Source organism: Pteropus vampyrus, unplaced genomic scaffold (assembly GCF_000151845.1).
Source record: "Pteropus vampyrus isolate Shadow unplaced genomic scaffold, Pvam_2.0 Scaffold1, whole genome shotgun sequence".
Lineage (NCBI taxonomy): Eukaryota > Metazoa > Chordata > Mammalia > Chiroptera > Pteropodidae > Pteropus > Pteropus vampyrus.
The window spans coordinates 35136780-35152264 of NW_011888782.1; the positions used below are offsets into that span (position 1 = coordinate 35136780).

The window sequence follows — 15485 nt, forward strand, 5'->3', positions numbered from 1 at the left end:
TTTTTTTTTTTTTTTTTTTAAATTTCATTAGGCTTCTTCCCTGATGGTGGATTTTTGAGGTAAAGAATTGTACTTCAAAAAAACTAGCCTATTAATACAGAAACTGAGAGTCATATTTCTTTGGTAAGAAAATTCAATAAATATAGCATTACTATCAGTAAATGTTGGTAACCATTACAATTTCAAAAGAAAGAAAAGGTGGCATGCAAAAATAGTTTTAATCAGTGATCTAATAAAGTCATTAGATCTATATTTACTTTATGGATTCAGAATCCAAGTTTGACATTTTTTAATTGTGTAGCCTGGTAACTTCCTCAAATAGACCTCGAAGAGGTCAGTAGCATACGTTCAACTGTGTGAACCCTCTGTAGATGTCAGGACAGAATGCTTATTCCAATAGAGAATTATTTGTGGAGCAGGAGTCAAGACCCTCCCAGGCTTAATGCCTTATTATTATGTGTATTTCTGTGCTCTTAAAAGGTAAACTTTCTTTTCTACCCCAGTTTCACTTTTCCTCTCTCACCTTGCAAAGGAATCCGCCATGCAAATCAGCTGCCACCCAGGGTCACAGCCAAGGAAACCCTCCTCTCCCCTTTTAGCCTGGAGTCTCAGGATTTCTTTAGGGAAGATAAGGAGAGTCACCTTTTGAAACACATTCTTCTAAACTCCCCCATCCTTTGAACAATTGGGCGAAGTCAAATCTTTCTAATGTGGGATATCTTAATTTGTTCTGCTTCTTTTTTCGTTTACCACTCCTTGTAGCTTTGCGAAGGCATTCAGCACACCCTGAATTGATGTAATCTTTGTGTGTCTCCGGATAGTTTGTTTTTCCTGTAAAGGTGAGAGCTGACCCTTAGAAGTAAAATGGTGCCAGTCTCCAAGTCTTAATTAACTTTCCTTTTGTTGAGGATTGGATGTTTTATTCATTATTGAGGTAGAGATTTTGATGTTAGTTGATGGAGTAACAGATTTAGGCCATCCGTTGTGCTTGTTCTTTCTTTCTTGGTAGTTGATTTTTTCATAAAAAGTTGAGCCATGTTTGGTCTATTTCAAATATAAACAAATAAATTTAGCAGTACTTCAATAGTAACTTATTCCTACCAGTTCAAAGGACAGAGACTCCTTACCATCCTTCTCGCCCCCTATGTGAAAACAATCCTAGCATCTTTAACACAATGTCAGAACACATGCTCTTAATTGACCCTGTTTGTATGGTCGTCAAGGAAAAGTTTGGCTAAGGTGCACCCAGCCATGGGCAGCCAGTTAATTTTGAGACAGTCACTGAGCACATACTTGCCTTTAGATTTGGCCCATGCTAAGCATGTGGAGAAAACAGAGGAACTCTAATACAAGACCATAAACTCCTTGAGTGCAAAGATAGTCTTGGTTTTGTTTACTGTGAATGTATTACCTAAGACTGTGTCTGACTTGTGGAAGGTACTTAATACATAGTTGTTGAATCAATCAATCAATATGCCCTCATATAATATACAGTCCCTTTCTGGACCTAGTCTAACAATTGTTTTTAAATTAGAAATCACTGTAAGACAATACTAGTTCAATACTTGTCTGATCATAACTGAAATTATAATAGAAGTTCATTACTTCTAATGAGGAGATATTGAGGACAGCATCAGTCAAAAAAAATGTTAAGGAGTGGCACTTAACTTGTATTTAAAGTCTATTTAGGGTAAACAGAGGTAAAGGACAGGGCATTCCAGATGAGAAGAACATTATAAATGAAGATTTGGAGATAAACAAAGGCATGTTCTTTCAAAGAAACCATATTTTAAACTATATACAAAACAGAGTAGGGGGAGGGGAGAGGTAGATGGGGTAAAAGGGGTCAAATATGTGATGACAGAAAGAAATCTTACTGTTGAATTGTATACCTGAAACTTACTGGATTTCATTAACCAATATCACCATAATTAGAATTTTTTTTAAAGAATAAATTATATGCAAAACTTGTGTTTTTAAAAATAAACAGCATTTGTGTGGCATATCTGTCTTTTAAAAACCGTGTAACTCATTATAAAATATGTTAATTACTGACTAAAAGACATCTGAAAGGTGAACTCAATTCTCTTTTACAAAAATAATGCACAAAAGTATTCAAAAACTATTTTGGTGATAGCTGCTTGCTGCCAGAAACAAGACTCAAAACCATCCAATGGTCAGTGTCAATTTACTCTCTTTCTTACTGCCTTTTAGAAGAAGCGCTGTTAGAAATGATACAGGCAAGGATGGGAAAGCCAAAAAAAACAAGGCATTGGTGCCATTCAGATTCCACGCAGACATGATTCATGTGTAGGGTAGATAGCACTGAGAAATCAAGAACTGGCTAGTGTCACCAGGATTCACTATGTCTGTTGGTGGTGCTCATTCTCTCAATAGCAGGAAATAATAAGATGTTATGGTTGGCTCACCTCCTGTTTTCTCTTCTTGCTCTCACTACCAATGCCCACCTATCCACTGACCAGGCCTAGGGAGCAAATATAAAAATGACTTAAATCTATTACTCTCTTACATGAAGAGTTGACTAGGTAAATCAAAGAACTTCCTGGATCTTAGATTTTGTGTTACTGACAACCAGGAAGGATAGGATAATGGTTCGAATGGTAGTATTATGGTACTAGTATCAGAAATCAGCAGCTCCAGCCTCTTCTCCACCCCTCACTCCACACTCCACTGGTGTATAGAGTGACTAAGTCTAACTTCTAGGAGCATCACCTACAGGACACCCTTGTTAGGGAATGAATACTCACAGTCAGAAAACTGTTCTAGTAAAAGAGGTTTTCCAATAATTAGGTGTGATCCTCTAGGAGAAAATGAAGTAGCTAGGTCCAGAGCTGTCATTTTCACAGATGGTATCTTATTTGATCCCCACCACATTCTAGCTAGTTACATCAATTAGGACAACAGAGGGAAGTGTAAAGTTCAAAGAAAATAAAGAACTTGAATCAAGTCACACATCTTTAAATGGTGAAGTTGAAATTTGGTTTCTTTTTGCCTAATTCCAGCACTGATCTGCTCATAATCTCACAGGATAAATACAAAAAAAAATGATATGAGAACATTTACAAAGACAACAAACATATATTGCAAATGATATTTGTTAAGAGAAGTACAAAAGTTTTCCCTAATAAACCTAAGAGGAGAGCTCAAATTCAAAATGTAATTTGTAAACTGTGTCAGCAAGCCAAGACCTTCTCTATAACTTGTGCTTCTGAAACAGTCCATTCTATTTTCTCCTTTGGAACAGATGAATGAGTTATCTATTCCTAAATGCATGTTTCCAGCTCATTCATTACCTGCTGATTTCTATACTGAGTGACAAGTGCCACCTGCTGGCCAAAGAAGCATTTTCATTTTCATTTTCATTATGTCACTCTCCAATTTACTCGGCTACTAGTTGGCATTTTATCTGGTTAACATTTATCTAATTGTTATTTTGTTTTTCAGTAATCCTAGACAACAATTTTAAAACCATAAAGTTACAAAATCAATTCCTCTGCATTTGAGGACTTTCCTGTACTCAATTTTCCCCCTTTCTTTGTTTTAACTCACAATTTAGATTCTCTTTTATCTTCTATTGTATGGCAAGGATGACCGTTGCCATCATCATGCACAAGAAATATAGTTTTAGGTACATTTCATTTAGGTTTTTTGTTTTTTTTTTTTTTGGTATCACTTTAAATCCACTTGATACTTTCAACCATTATAAGATAGATAACTTGGTTCCCTGAATGAAGCCTACTCTACATTTACTCATTTGTACATAAGTAATGCTAAAGAGAAGTATGTTTATATAATCAATATGTTAGTGCAAATGTGCTGTACTGATTATGTATTCTCTAGGTTTTTCTAGGTTAACCTTTACTGGTTAATATGAATTTCTTATCCTGTAGTAAGGAGGCTCTCTCTCATCTGACATTAGTTAGCTTTCTGGCATTAGTTTCTTCCCTTCTGCAGGATTCTCCCCTGATTTAATCTATGTTCCTTAAGAATATTCTCCATTTCTGTGTTACTCCAAGTGCCTTTGTTTTTTCCATATTGTCTGAAGTGGCCTCTGTCCCTCCTTTAGTTCTTTAAAGATCTCAAACTAATGTCATTCCTGTATAAAGTCTTCTCTCATTTCTCCACCTATAAAAACTCTCCTCCCCTCAGTTGCCTTTGTCCTTGATGTGTGTCTTTCTTGGAGCATGTTTTACTTTTTATCTAGTATGATAGTTACTTATGTATATGATCTGTCTCTTACGTTAGACTGTAAGCTTTTAGAAAGAAGGGACAATTTTTATTCATCTTTGCATCCCCAAACAACACTTAGTCCTGGACCTTTCACATAATGGGTGTTTACCAAGAAAGAGTAAAGGGTCAAAGGAATTTGATGTAGGCAGGATTGTTTATAAATAGCTACAAAAATAACTTTTTTATTTGATTATATTGGTTGACTATGTATAGGTTACACTAAAACCTTCTGCATATGTTATTGGAGACCAAAATGTTCTCACACTTGGCCAAAATAAAGTGTTGCATTTGGATGGGATCAGAGACTATTTGGTTTCTGTTGTGTTCATAGTCTTTGCATCAAATGAATAGCCTTTGTAAAATTCCATGCCTCTTGAAAAGGAACTTCAGCAATAGCATTCTATACTTTTGTAGTGCTCGTGTGGACACACAAAAAAATGAAATAGTTTCATCTGACAAGTCCCACATTGGTTGTTTTAGCAGTAAAGGTGGAGGAAAGAAGGCTTGCTGAACTTTTAGCTCTTTTTCAAATTGAAATGGCAAATCTGAGTACAGCTTTGTAATGAAGAATGTGAACACATTTTCCCATTTAGAATTTAATCTTTTTAACGTCGTTATTATGTAGGATGCCGAGATTTCAAATCTGTGCAACTACAGAGACAGATGCCTTAGAAAATATATTTGTTTATCAAGAGTACTTTTCAGCCTCCTTACATAAACTGTTATAATCTAAAATTTATGACATCTAAAGACCTTTGTCTAACAAGAGGTTGTTACACTCACTGTAGTTGAAATATTTTACTTTATTACCCTTGCTACAAAGATCTCATTTCTCTGTGGTGATGCATTACTTTTCCAAAAGAGATAATGCATAATATATTCACACTTGTGGGCCCTCCCTGTGTTCATGGCATAGCAAATCAGACATTAAACGAATTGTGCATGATGAACTAGTTTAGAAGTTCGTTGAAGCAAGTATCACGTGTTCTAGTGTACTTTTCACCATCACCTCTGGCTCACAGCTGGGCACAGTAGGTGTCTAACAGAAGCTGTTCGACTTCTTAACTTGACATGCTTGTCCAAATTATTTTCTTACTCATCCTTTCTTGAGGAGCTGATGTCATGCTACCTGACAGAACAGCATTTTTAGTTTGCTTAACAAACCAGGACAGCACCAGCAGTTAGAGGGACATTCAGAACAGCCTGGCTTGTGGACGGTGTGGTGTGGGGAGATCAGGATAGTCCTGGCTCCTAGCTTCATAAGTCACCCTATTCTGCCCTGGAGATTGGGACCAAAGACTACCATCCATTGTTGTCTGCTCCTGGGTTTCACAGAAGTGAGCAAATGCTGCCACTGAGGTTCATTAGGAATGTGGGTCCAGAAGGAACTCACACTTACTCTAAGAAGGACAAAAGTAGCCTTGACAGTGGCGAGCAGTTTTGCCACATTGTATCCTTCTCTTTGCATGTCAGTCAGTCAGTCATTTCTATTTCATCCACAGAGATGGAGAGAAAAGTAGAGATTCAGGTATATTGCCTGAAATGGAGGGAATACTAATTTGGGTTTCAGTGCAAATATATCTGTTTGGTCTCTGCACTACAAAAATTCCTTAAGCACCTGAACTATATATACAACCAGTTCTCGATTAGTGTGTATGCTAATCGGGAACAGTCAGAGGTTACCTGATACCCTGGATGCACCTCAAGGCCTATTTCCTGGCTCTGCTCAGAGTAAGGTACAGGTATTTGGCTTCCTTCTGAAGCAGGCTACTCACTGGTCCCTTCTAAAGGAACCCTGTGATTCTGAGCATCAGCATTTCTGAGTCCTCCTCTCTGAGCTTGAATCCTGCTTTTCATCTTGTTAGACCTAATCTCCCCTCTAACTCAGAATCCAACCTTACATTTTGAATTCAGTTGAGGGATTGTATTTGATGATTGTTCTGATTTTTAATTCAAGCCCCATATCTCATGCCCCCTGATTTACCTTACCCTTTTTGGCCTCCCCTGACCCAACTTGCCTTCTGGTGTAAACACCATTCTATCATTTGTATTTATGAGTTTGCTTGTTTTGTTTGTTTGTTGCTTTTTTTATATGCCACAAATGAGTGAAATCATAGGGTTCTTGTAGTTAGGGTTGAGGTAAACTTATGGTCGAGAGAGTTTTGGAAAGGTTTCTGGACTAAGAAATTGGAGAAAGTTCAAGGGAAAGATGAGACCTGATTGATATGGAAAGATTCCAGCAAAGAAAGGAAGGAAAAATTATGAGGACTCGGGTAGAGAGTTTAGAGATTATGGGAGAGAAGTTACAGATGTTCATACACACCTAATAACCTAATTTTGTCTTTTCTAAAGAAGAGTCAGGGCCATCTTCTGACAGTGAAACAGGCGAGCTTTGTGTAGAGGGCATAATGAAGATTTGGGGCAACCTTTGTGAGGAGGGGGACAGAAGCTAACTAGGGACAAGTAAAAGGGTGTCCTTAAGAGAATGAAAATCATGCATATTTTATGATGTGACTTCAACAGTTATGAAAATTTTAGCAACTTGAAATTTATAAGCAGAGAAGGAATATCATCAAATATCTGATTGATCTAAGGCTGAGAATTATTTAGATGGATGTAGTGGAACATAGTCAAAGTAATGAACTATTTTTCTCATGCAGATACGGAAATGGAAGGGAAGCCAAGAGGGGTATGATAGATTGAAAGAAAAGAGAGGAACTGAGGGAACAAAAATTTCAATAGCAATGAAAAGCATTGATAATAATATGGAGAGAATTGTAAATCATAAAGAAGAAAAAGGATTTCAGAGAGGAATAATTTTAAGAGGTAGAAAGATTGGTGTAAGTTGACTTAACCTGAGCAATCCTTGGAGTTACAAGGTGAAGAAAAATATGTGATAAAATTAAAAAAAAAAAAAGATGAACAAGATTGTGATAAAGGTAGGTAAAAGTGTTATAGCACACTTCTGGCATAAATATGGCTATATAGACTTAGCATGGAAGTCTTTCTAGCAGCAACAAGAAAACAGAAAATGAAAATGTAAATAAATTTCAGTCAAACTAGGAGACATATAGCAAAATATGGCTCAGGGCTGCTCAAAGCATTCAAGATAATGCAGCAACTCTGTAAGAGGAAGAGGAGAGAGCTGGAAGAAGAGCCCTGCAATAGCACATTTGAAAAATCAATACAGATATACTTACTGAAGAAGGACACATCTAGAAATGGAAAAGCTATATCAATAGCTAGGAGGCAATAAGAACCTTATGGAGCCTGCTTTAGTTTACAGAAGTAGAAGAATGTGGAACGCACATGAAAGCACTAAAAAAAATCGTATTTACAGAAGCAGTCTCCTTTTTTTCTTTTTTCTTTTTTAGAAATGAGAGGTTTTGCTTGTGAAAAGTAAAAGAGAGAGAGAGAGAGAGAGAGAGAGAAGAAGAAGAAGAAGAAACTCGCCTAAAATCTTATCCTGCACATATCTTTCCTCTGGCAAAGAGCTAGTCCTAGAAAACCTAACTCTTATGTTGATGTGTGTAAGAAATGAACTAATATAGCAGCTAAACAAGATATCATACCAAAAAAGAAAAACATTTCAGTAAAATGTGAGTAAGACACCTTATAAATATGTAATATAAGTAAGATACCATAAAAAAAAAAAAGGAAAAATCTGGTAAAATATAAAGGACAAAAAAGAAGCAACTACATCCATTTCTGATAAAAAATTCTAGCCAATCGGGAACAGAAGAAAACTCTCTCCTTTGGTAAAGGGTGTCTACAAAAAACTTACAGCTAAAATTGTACTTATTAGTGAAAGACTAAAATCTCTTCTCCTAAGATCAGGAATTAGACAAAGAGGTTTGCTCTCACCATTCCAATTCAGTATTGTACAGAAGGTTCTAGACATTGCAAGAAAGACAGAAAAATAAATAAAAGACATTTAGATTGCAAAGGAAGAAGTAAAACTTTCTTTTCAGATGTGGTAGTCTATGTAGAAAATCAGATGGAATGTATAAAAAAGTTACTAGAACTAGTGAAATGAACAACTATATAAAAGCAGTATATAAAAATGAGCCGTTTCTACCTACTAGCATCAAATGGAAATTAAAATTTAAAAAATACAATTTCAGTAGCATTAAAATATGAAAAATACTTAGGGACAAATTTGACAAAAGATGTGCAAAGTCTATACATTGAAAACTATAAAACATTGCTAAAAAAGTAAAATAAATAGATAACCTATGTTTATGAGTTTGAAGACTCAACATTGTACAATGTCAATTCTCCTTAAATAATCTATGAATTTAACCTAAGTTTGATCAAAATCCGAGTAATCTTTTTTTGCTAGAAATTTAAAAATTTATTCTAAAATTCACATGGAATGCAAAGGATTTAGAATAGTCAAAATAAATTAGAAAAAGAGCAAAGTTGGAAGACTGACACTACCTAATTCAAGACCTATCATAAACCTATAGTAATCAAGACCGTGAGGTATTGGTGTAAAAAGAGACACATAGAACAATGGAACTGAATAGAGAGTCCAGAAATAGACTACACATATATGGTCAGTTGTTTCCAACAAAGAGATCAATACATTTCAATGAGAGAAAGAATATTTTTTTCAACATGTGACATCCAAACACTTTGGTGCTCTCATACCCCCTTTGAACCTTGACTCATCTCAGACCATATACAAAAATTATCTTGAAATGGATCATAGGGCCAGATAATATTTTAGACTTTAATAACAGAAATAAGGAAAGAAGAGTCACTATATTCATAATTGGAATACCCAAAGAAAGAGTAAGAGAAGACCACATTTTTAAAGGTAGAAATCAGAAAAACTTTTCAAGTTTTCACGAAAAAAAAAACAAACAAAACCTTGAAGCTACATATTTGAAACAGTGAACTACATGGTAGTGAAAACTGTGCCAGAAGAGTCAACAATAAGACATATAATAATAAAGTTACTCGACTGTAAAGAAATAGATAGAATCCTTTGATGAGCAGGAATAAAAAATCAAATCACTTATAGAGAGAAAAAATTTAGATTGGCTTCAAATTATGTACAAAAAAAACCCCTGAGTACCAGGTAATAGTGAAGTAAGAACTATAAGATCTTTAAGGAAAGAAGGTGTAAACCAATAATTTTATATTCACCATACCATTTTTCAAATAAAAAGCCTACAAATAAATAGTTTTGAAAATAGGAGGAAAAACTCAAGAAATACTGTTCTCATGATTCTTTTTGAGGAAACTAGAGATCAAACTTGAACTAGCCAAGAAATATTTGAAAATTCTACAGCAAAGAACTAGAAATAAGCATTATTGACTATTCAACCATAAGAATTAGACTAAAACATATATGACATTAGGTATCAAACTGAATGTAAATGCGCTGATGAGGTAGAAATAATTCAACTAACAAAAAAGGGAAGTAAAACATGAAAGATAAAGGGTAATTTTTTGCCTCATTTGTAATAGGAGATCAAGAGATATCATTTAAGCAATTTAAGCGTACTTTTTGATGCTAATATAAACACTGACAAAGATAATATGATTAATAAATATCAGAGAGTGGAAGAAAAGAGGGAATAAAAAATAAATTTTGTCACCATTCAGAGTAGGAAACTTATAGATACTAATGATAGAAAGAACTAAGAATAAGAGTATTATATAAAGTTATTATAATGGTAGTCATTAGGGGAAAAAAAAACCTACATAATATCAAAAATATCCATACAAAACAGAGGAAAAAAATATAAAAACAAAATAAAATCATATGACAACTAATACTAAACACATATATGGTATCAATAAATAAAAATGGCTTAAACTTACCTTAATAATGGATAAGAAACTTCAGGTATCACTAAGCAAAGATCAAGCCTGCACTATATAAAAGACACACATTTAAAATGCTAATTCAGAAATGTTGAATTCAGACAAATGCATAAAAATAAAAGAGGAGTCCGGCTTAAATCAGACAAATTGAAATTCAAGGTGAAAAAACATTATACAAGGCAAGGAAGGGCATTTTATTTGGCTAAAGTCTTTAGTTCACAATGAAGATATATCAATTACAGATCTCCTACATCAGCTAATGTAGTGTTGAGTTCCATAAAGAAAAATCTATACATGATAGGTAGAAAAAGAGACAGTCATACTAGTAATAGGAAACTTTAGTTTACTCTTCACCTAGGAATACCTAACAAACAATAATAACAATGTATATGTAATTTATATATATGCAAAACTCTGTACTCTCAAAATAGAGAATGTATTTCTTGTCAAGTGCTCTCAGAATATCCATAAGAATGACTATGCTTGGCCATCAAAAAGCCTGGTGGAGACAATTTAGCAGTCTATCACTTTTAGAAATTGATTTTATAGACGTACTCACAAATATGAAATTACCTATTTACAAAATTATCTATTTTACAAGTCATTTCAAAATATTTTGTGTAGTAAAATATTGAGAAGACCTAAATGTCTGTCAATGGGTCTGGTTAAATAAAATGCTGTACAACAATACGTTAGCATACAATGCATTTGGAAAAGGAATGAAGAAGTTTTTTAAGTATTAACAGAGAAAGATCTCTAGGATATATCCTTAAATGAGAAAGCAAGATACTGACTACGTTTCAAAGAAGGTAGGGAAAATTTATTTATATATGCTTATATACAGTGTATAAACAAATCTCTGGAAAGATAAATAAAAAAGTAGCAACAGTGGTTACTTCTTAGTAGAATGTGTGCTGGACAGATGGAGAATGGAGTAGTAAGGAGATTTTTAAAAATTGAATTTTTAAAATGTATGTTGTTCCATGTGAATATGTTATCTATATAAAAATCTAAAAAGGAGTAATGCCACAGGAGCATAGAACATAAAGCAATTCATTCTTCCTTGGGGAATTTGGAAATGCATTCAGAGTAGATAATATTTGAACTGAGGCTTGAAAGATGCATAAACTTCGACAAATGGAGAAGATTGGAAAAATCATTACAGGGAAAAGAAATGGATTATACAAAGGCATGAGAACATGAAAGTGAATCTGGGGATTGGGCATTGAGTCTATGAGAACAACATGGGCGTCAGAGGGATGAAAAATGGCTCAGAAGAGGAATTTACATAGTTCAGGTGCAACCGTTTGAAAGCTGCTTGTATGTCATGCTAAGTGCTCTTTGGTTTCATTTAACAAACGGAAATGAATTGTCTGCTATGTGCCATTCCATGTGCAAATTGCTGCAGAAATGTGACTCTATCTTCTAGGCTAGTGGTTCTCAATCCTGACTGCATATTAGAATCAGTTGGAGAGCTTTAAAAAATACCGATACCAGGCCCCACCCCACACAATTAAATTAGACTTTTAGGGTACAAGGACATGGCATTAGTAATTTTTTTTTAAGGCATACAAGGTGATTCTAATCGCATGTATTTAATTTTGAGAATGCCACCTCCCCTACCCTTTCTCCTCCTCTTCCTTATTTTAATGAAGGGACTAATTTTGTGTAAAAAGTGGTTGTAACATAGGTCAAGAGCAGTCTCTGAACTAGAAGCAAGAAAATGAGATTACAGAAAATATTTGAGAGATGATAAAGGCCTTTAACAAGTATAGAGACCTGAGGCTAGTGCAAAGTTTTGAATTTAAAAGAGATTTAAGGAGAGAAATCCACAAAGCTTGATCACTGATTAAATGGACATATTGAGAATGATGATGAACCAAAGATAACTTAGCTTGGATGTCTGGGTGTTGGGTGATGTCACTGGTAAAAGAGGAAATAGGAAGCACTAGGAAGTACTGGTTGGGAGTAAGTGCAGGTACGGAGACAAAATAATGGATTCAGTTTTGGAAAGTTTGCCTTAAAGGTAACTGCAGTTCATAAGATTCACCAAGGGACATTTGGATCTCAGGACGGAGGAATGTCACCATTTCAAAATCTATGCAGGCCATCCATATTGGAAAATTTTCAATGGCGAGCAGATCCAACCCTTAATCAGAGTCAGGACTTCAATTTTGGGGATAGGGTGCTTAACAGAAGAAAAGTAAATTTTCTGTCCTAGAGAATCTGGACCAAACTGGATACCACAGTGGCACAGTAAACTATAATGAGTATGCCAAAAAGGAGATGCAAGCAGACCCCTAACCAGGATTTCATCCCAAGAGTAGTGAATCTGGGCCCGGAGTACAGAGCCTGAATTACTCTTTATCTTCTCTCTGTTTCATTAATGTCTCGTCATTTTAGGATAACAATGAAAATGTCAAATTTTAGCTTAAAGGGTGCTTCTTTTTCAGGAAGAGCAAATTCGTCCTCTCTTCTTAGCTATGCCTCTGAATACAGAGCAGCAGCTAGATGTTGCGGATAAGGCAGCATCGAGTTAGTAGAAACACAGTTAAGTCCAGTCTACCCTCAAATGTCCCTTGAAGCTCAGGCTTAGAGCCCTTAACTAGACAGAGCTGTCACTGAAGATCAGGATTCAAGATGCTAGGACCTGAAAGTGGAGCACAAAGGGTCTCCAGAGTAAAAGACAAAGGCTGTGGAGATGGTGTTTGATACAGTGCCACCCTGAAGTTGCTCATAAGACATTTGATCTGTAATGCTTCAACAAACGACTGGATTCTCTTGTACCATCGAGTCACCACTAATCAGAACACTGGTACAGTGTACCTAAACTGAAAGTTACCCCTTAATAATTATCGGTGAGGATGTATAATCTTGAAACTTTTTGTATAAGAAATAATACTGAAGTATTGTAATATGGCAATTGAAAATTATTTTTACTCACATTTGTATAATGACTTTTTTTCATAAAAGCTTCAATTTATACCAACAAGTAGGATCACTGAGTTCACTACCACCTGCCAAACTTCAGCATCTAAGGTGAGTAATTAAAGTAAAATTGAGCCATTCGTGTCATGTTTCTCATATGAAAGAAAGGCTATTAAGGGCCAAATATCATCATGGTTTATGAGGTTCAGAAAGTGAGCACTAACGAATTTTTTAAACTGCCATCCCTTATATATATATATATATATATAAGAATGAAATGTTTATTAGGAAAAACTCAGAAAATAAGAAAATTTAAATCACCTATTATCTTCCTGGAGATGATGACCATTTTAAATATTTTAATTTTAATGTATTTCTTTCCAATATTTTCTATGGATGTCTATGTTATATATATATTTATATAGAATTAATCATGCATGTGTGTGTGTGTGTGTGTGTATAAAGAGAGAGAGAGAGATTCTGAGATTCTATCTCTGGATATATATTTGCCTAGAAATACATTAAAAATGTAATTCCTACATTGCTTCTTGTTTTTGCTAAATGTCATATTACATTATATTTCTCAAATATCTGTTATTATCTAAAATTTAAAGTGTACATGAGATTTTTTAATCTTTAGATAAAACTTTCAGTTACACTGATCATACACAAAAAATATGGAAAATGCTACAATTTTAGTTATTCACATTTCTTAACAGGCAGATGATGGGATTGGTAAACCTCAGCCAACTTTTATATAAATAAATTACTGATATATATACACACACCAAGGAGCCAAAGGCCAGCAAATCTCTTGGGAGGAAGTCAGGAAGCATCCTGTTCTTAATTTGGGGTCTTCTGCATCCTGATAATTAGATTTGTTGACTAAGTCCAGCTCTGCTGAATCAGATTCTGAATGAGCCTTTACAGTGGTATACATCAGCTAAAGACTGTTTCAAAGCTTCTCCTTTTTAAGTAATAAATATCACCTAATGTCATAAGGTTTTGAGGGAAATTGTGACTAGTGATAAAGAAGTTGGCTACCAAAAAAGTAAAAATATGTTCTTTGTTATTTAAGGAAAATACAAAATCTCAGAAAATCAGATCTTCAGGTAATGACTTGAAGCATGAATCTCTTGCATCCTCTGAGCTTTCAGTCAGCCACAGAGGCCAGAAAAGAAACATGGAAGGGACGGACTCTGATGTAGAGTACATTTCAGAGACTAAAGTTATGAAGAAGTCTACACAGAGGAAAGTGAAACAACGGCAGAAACATCCAGCAGCCCTGCCGGAAAATGTCAAACTAGCCAAGAGATCCCAGGTGGGTTTTATTTATTTTTTCTTTTCTTGTTCCCCAAATGTATAGTAATTCATTTACCCTGAAAATAGCATTTGGGAAAGGTTTTGCTTCATTTTCACATTTTTCAAGCACTCTAATTATAGTATATACATTGTAATCTGAGTTTCCTGGACAGGATCCCAACTTCTGTTTTTTCTTCTGTAGTCTTTTTTTTTTTGAAAGAAAAAGCAGATTGCTAATATCAGCCTTCAACTAACTGAAGAATATCTTGATGAGAAAAAGATTTTTAAAATCTGTATTAAAGAGAGACATATTCATAGAGGATAAACCTGTAATCTTGAGGACTTTTCATTCAATGCTTTATAGCAAAAATGCTTAGCCAAATTTTACAATTGGTAGTTATCCCTGTAGTCAAGGTTCTGGAAAAATGGAATGTAATCTCGATAGTACAACTAAGTAGTTGTACTGAGACTGATTTTAACAAAGACAGCACCCCAGAATGACAACGTATCCAAATGAGTTTCTTCTTTTAGAAGAATCATTGTACTTTCATTCTTATAATTTTACTCTCAATTGGTTTCCTGTTTTTTGGGTTTTGTTTTCTGTGTGTGTGTGGTTTTTTTTGTTTTTGTTTTTTGTTTTGTGTTTTGTTTTTTTGAGAATTCACCTTCAGATTCAGTTTATCATAATAACAGTACTTAGAACCGTGTGAGCATTTACCCTGTGCCAGATTCAGGGCTAAATGATTACAGACATGATCTCACTACCATTTTAAATCTTTCATAAGCCAAAATTTATTGCCTAGTTTATCTTCCTTATTCATCAAATTTGACTTCTAATGCCTTTTTACTGTTTCCCCAAGTTAAATTCATCCTTCTAAGGTGGAGATGGGCCACCATAGAAAATATTAAAATGAATTGCCATACACTCTGAAAGCAACATACTGATTTGCTCAGCAAATATCTACTGAACTTCTGCATTGTGTTAAGATACTGTGTTAAGCATAGTGGAAGGCAAAATATTTTGGGCATGGTTCTTTCTAAGGGAATTCTTTTGAACAATAGTTACATTACAGAAATATTTCACACATTCCTTTGTAGTACCTTTGGCAAATGGTGTATAGACTTTTCTTGAAAATCTTTAGTGATGGAGACTCATTACCTCCTAA

General features: G+C 34.7%; 1 protein-coding gene across 1 annotated transcript in view; it reads left to right on the plus strand.

Annotated features, from left to right (window-relative positions):
- MORC1 (MORC family CW-type zinc finger 1) overlaps positions 1 to 15485 on the plus strand; it is a 157153-nt gene that overhangs the window by 96060 nt on the left and 45608 nt on the right. The window contains exons 18-20 of the mRNA XM_011355579.2: positions 13063 to 13128; positions 14096 to 14338; positions 14540 to 14612. Coding sequence (XP_011353881.1) covers positions 13063 to 13128; positions 14096 to 14338; positions 14540 to 14612 — 382 coding nt within the window. The remainder of the gene's footprint in view (positions 1 to 13062; positions 13129 to 14095; positions 14339 to 14539; positions 14613 to 15485) is intronic.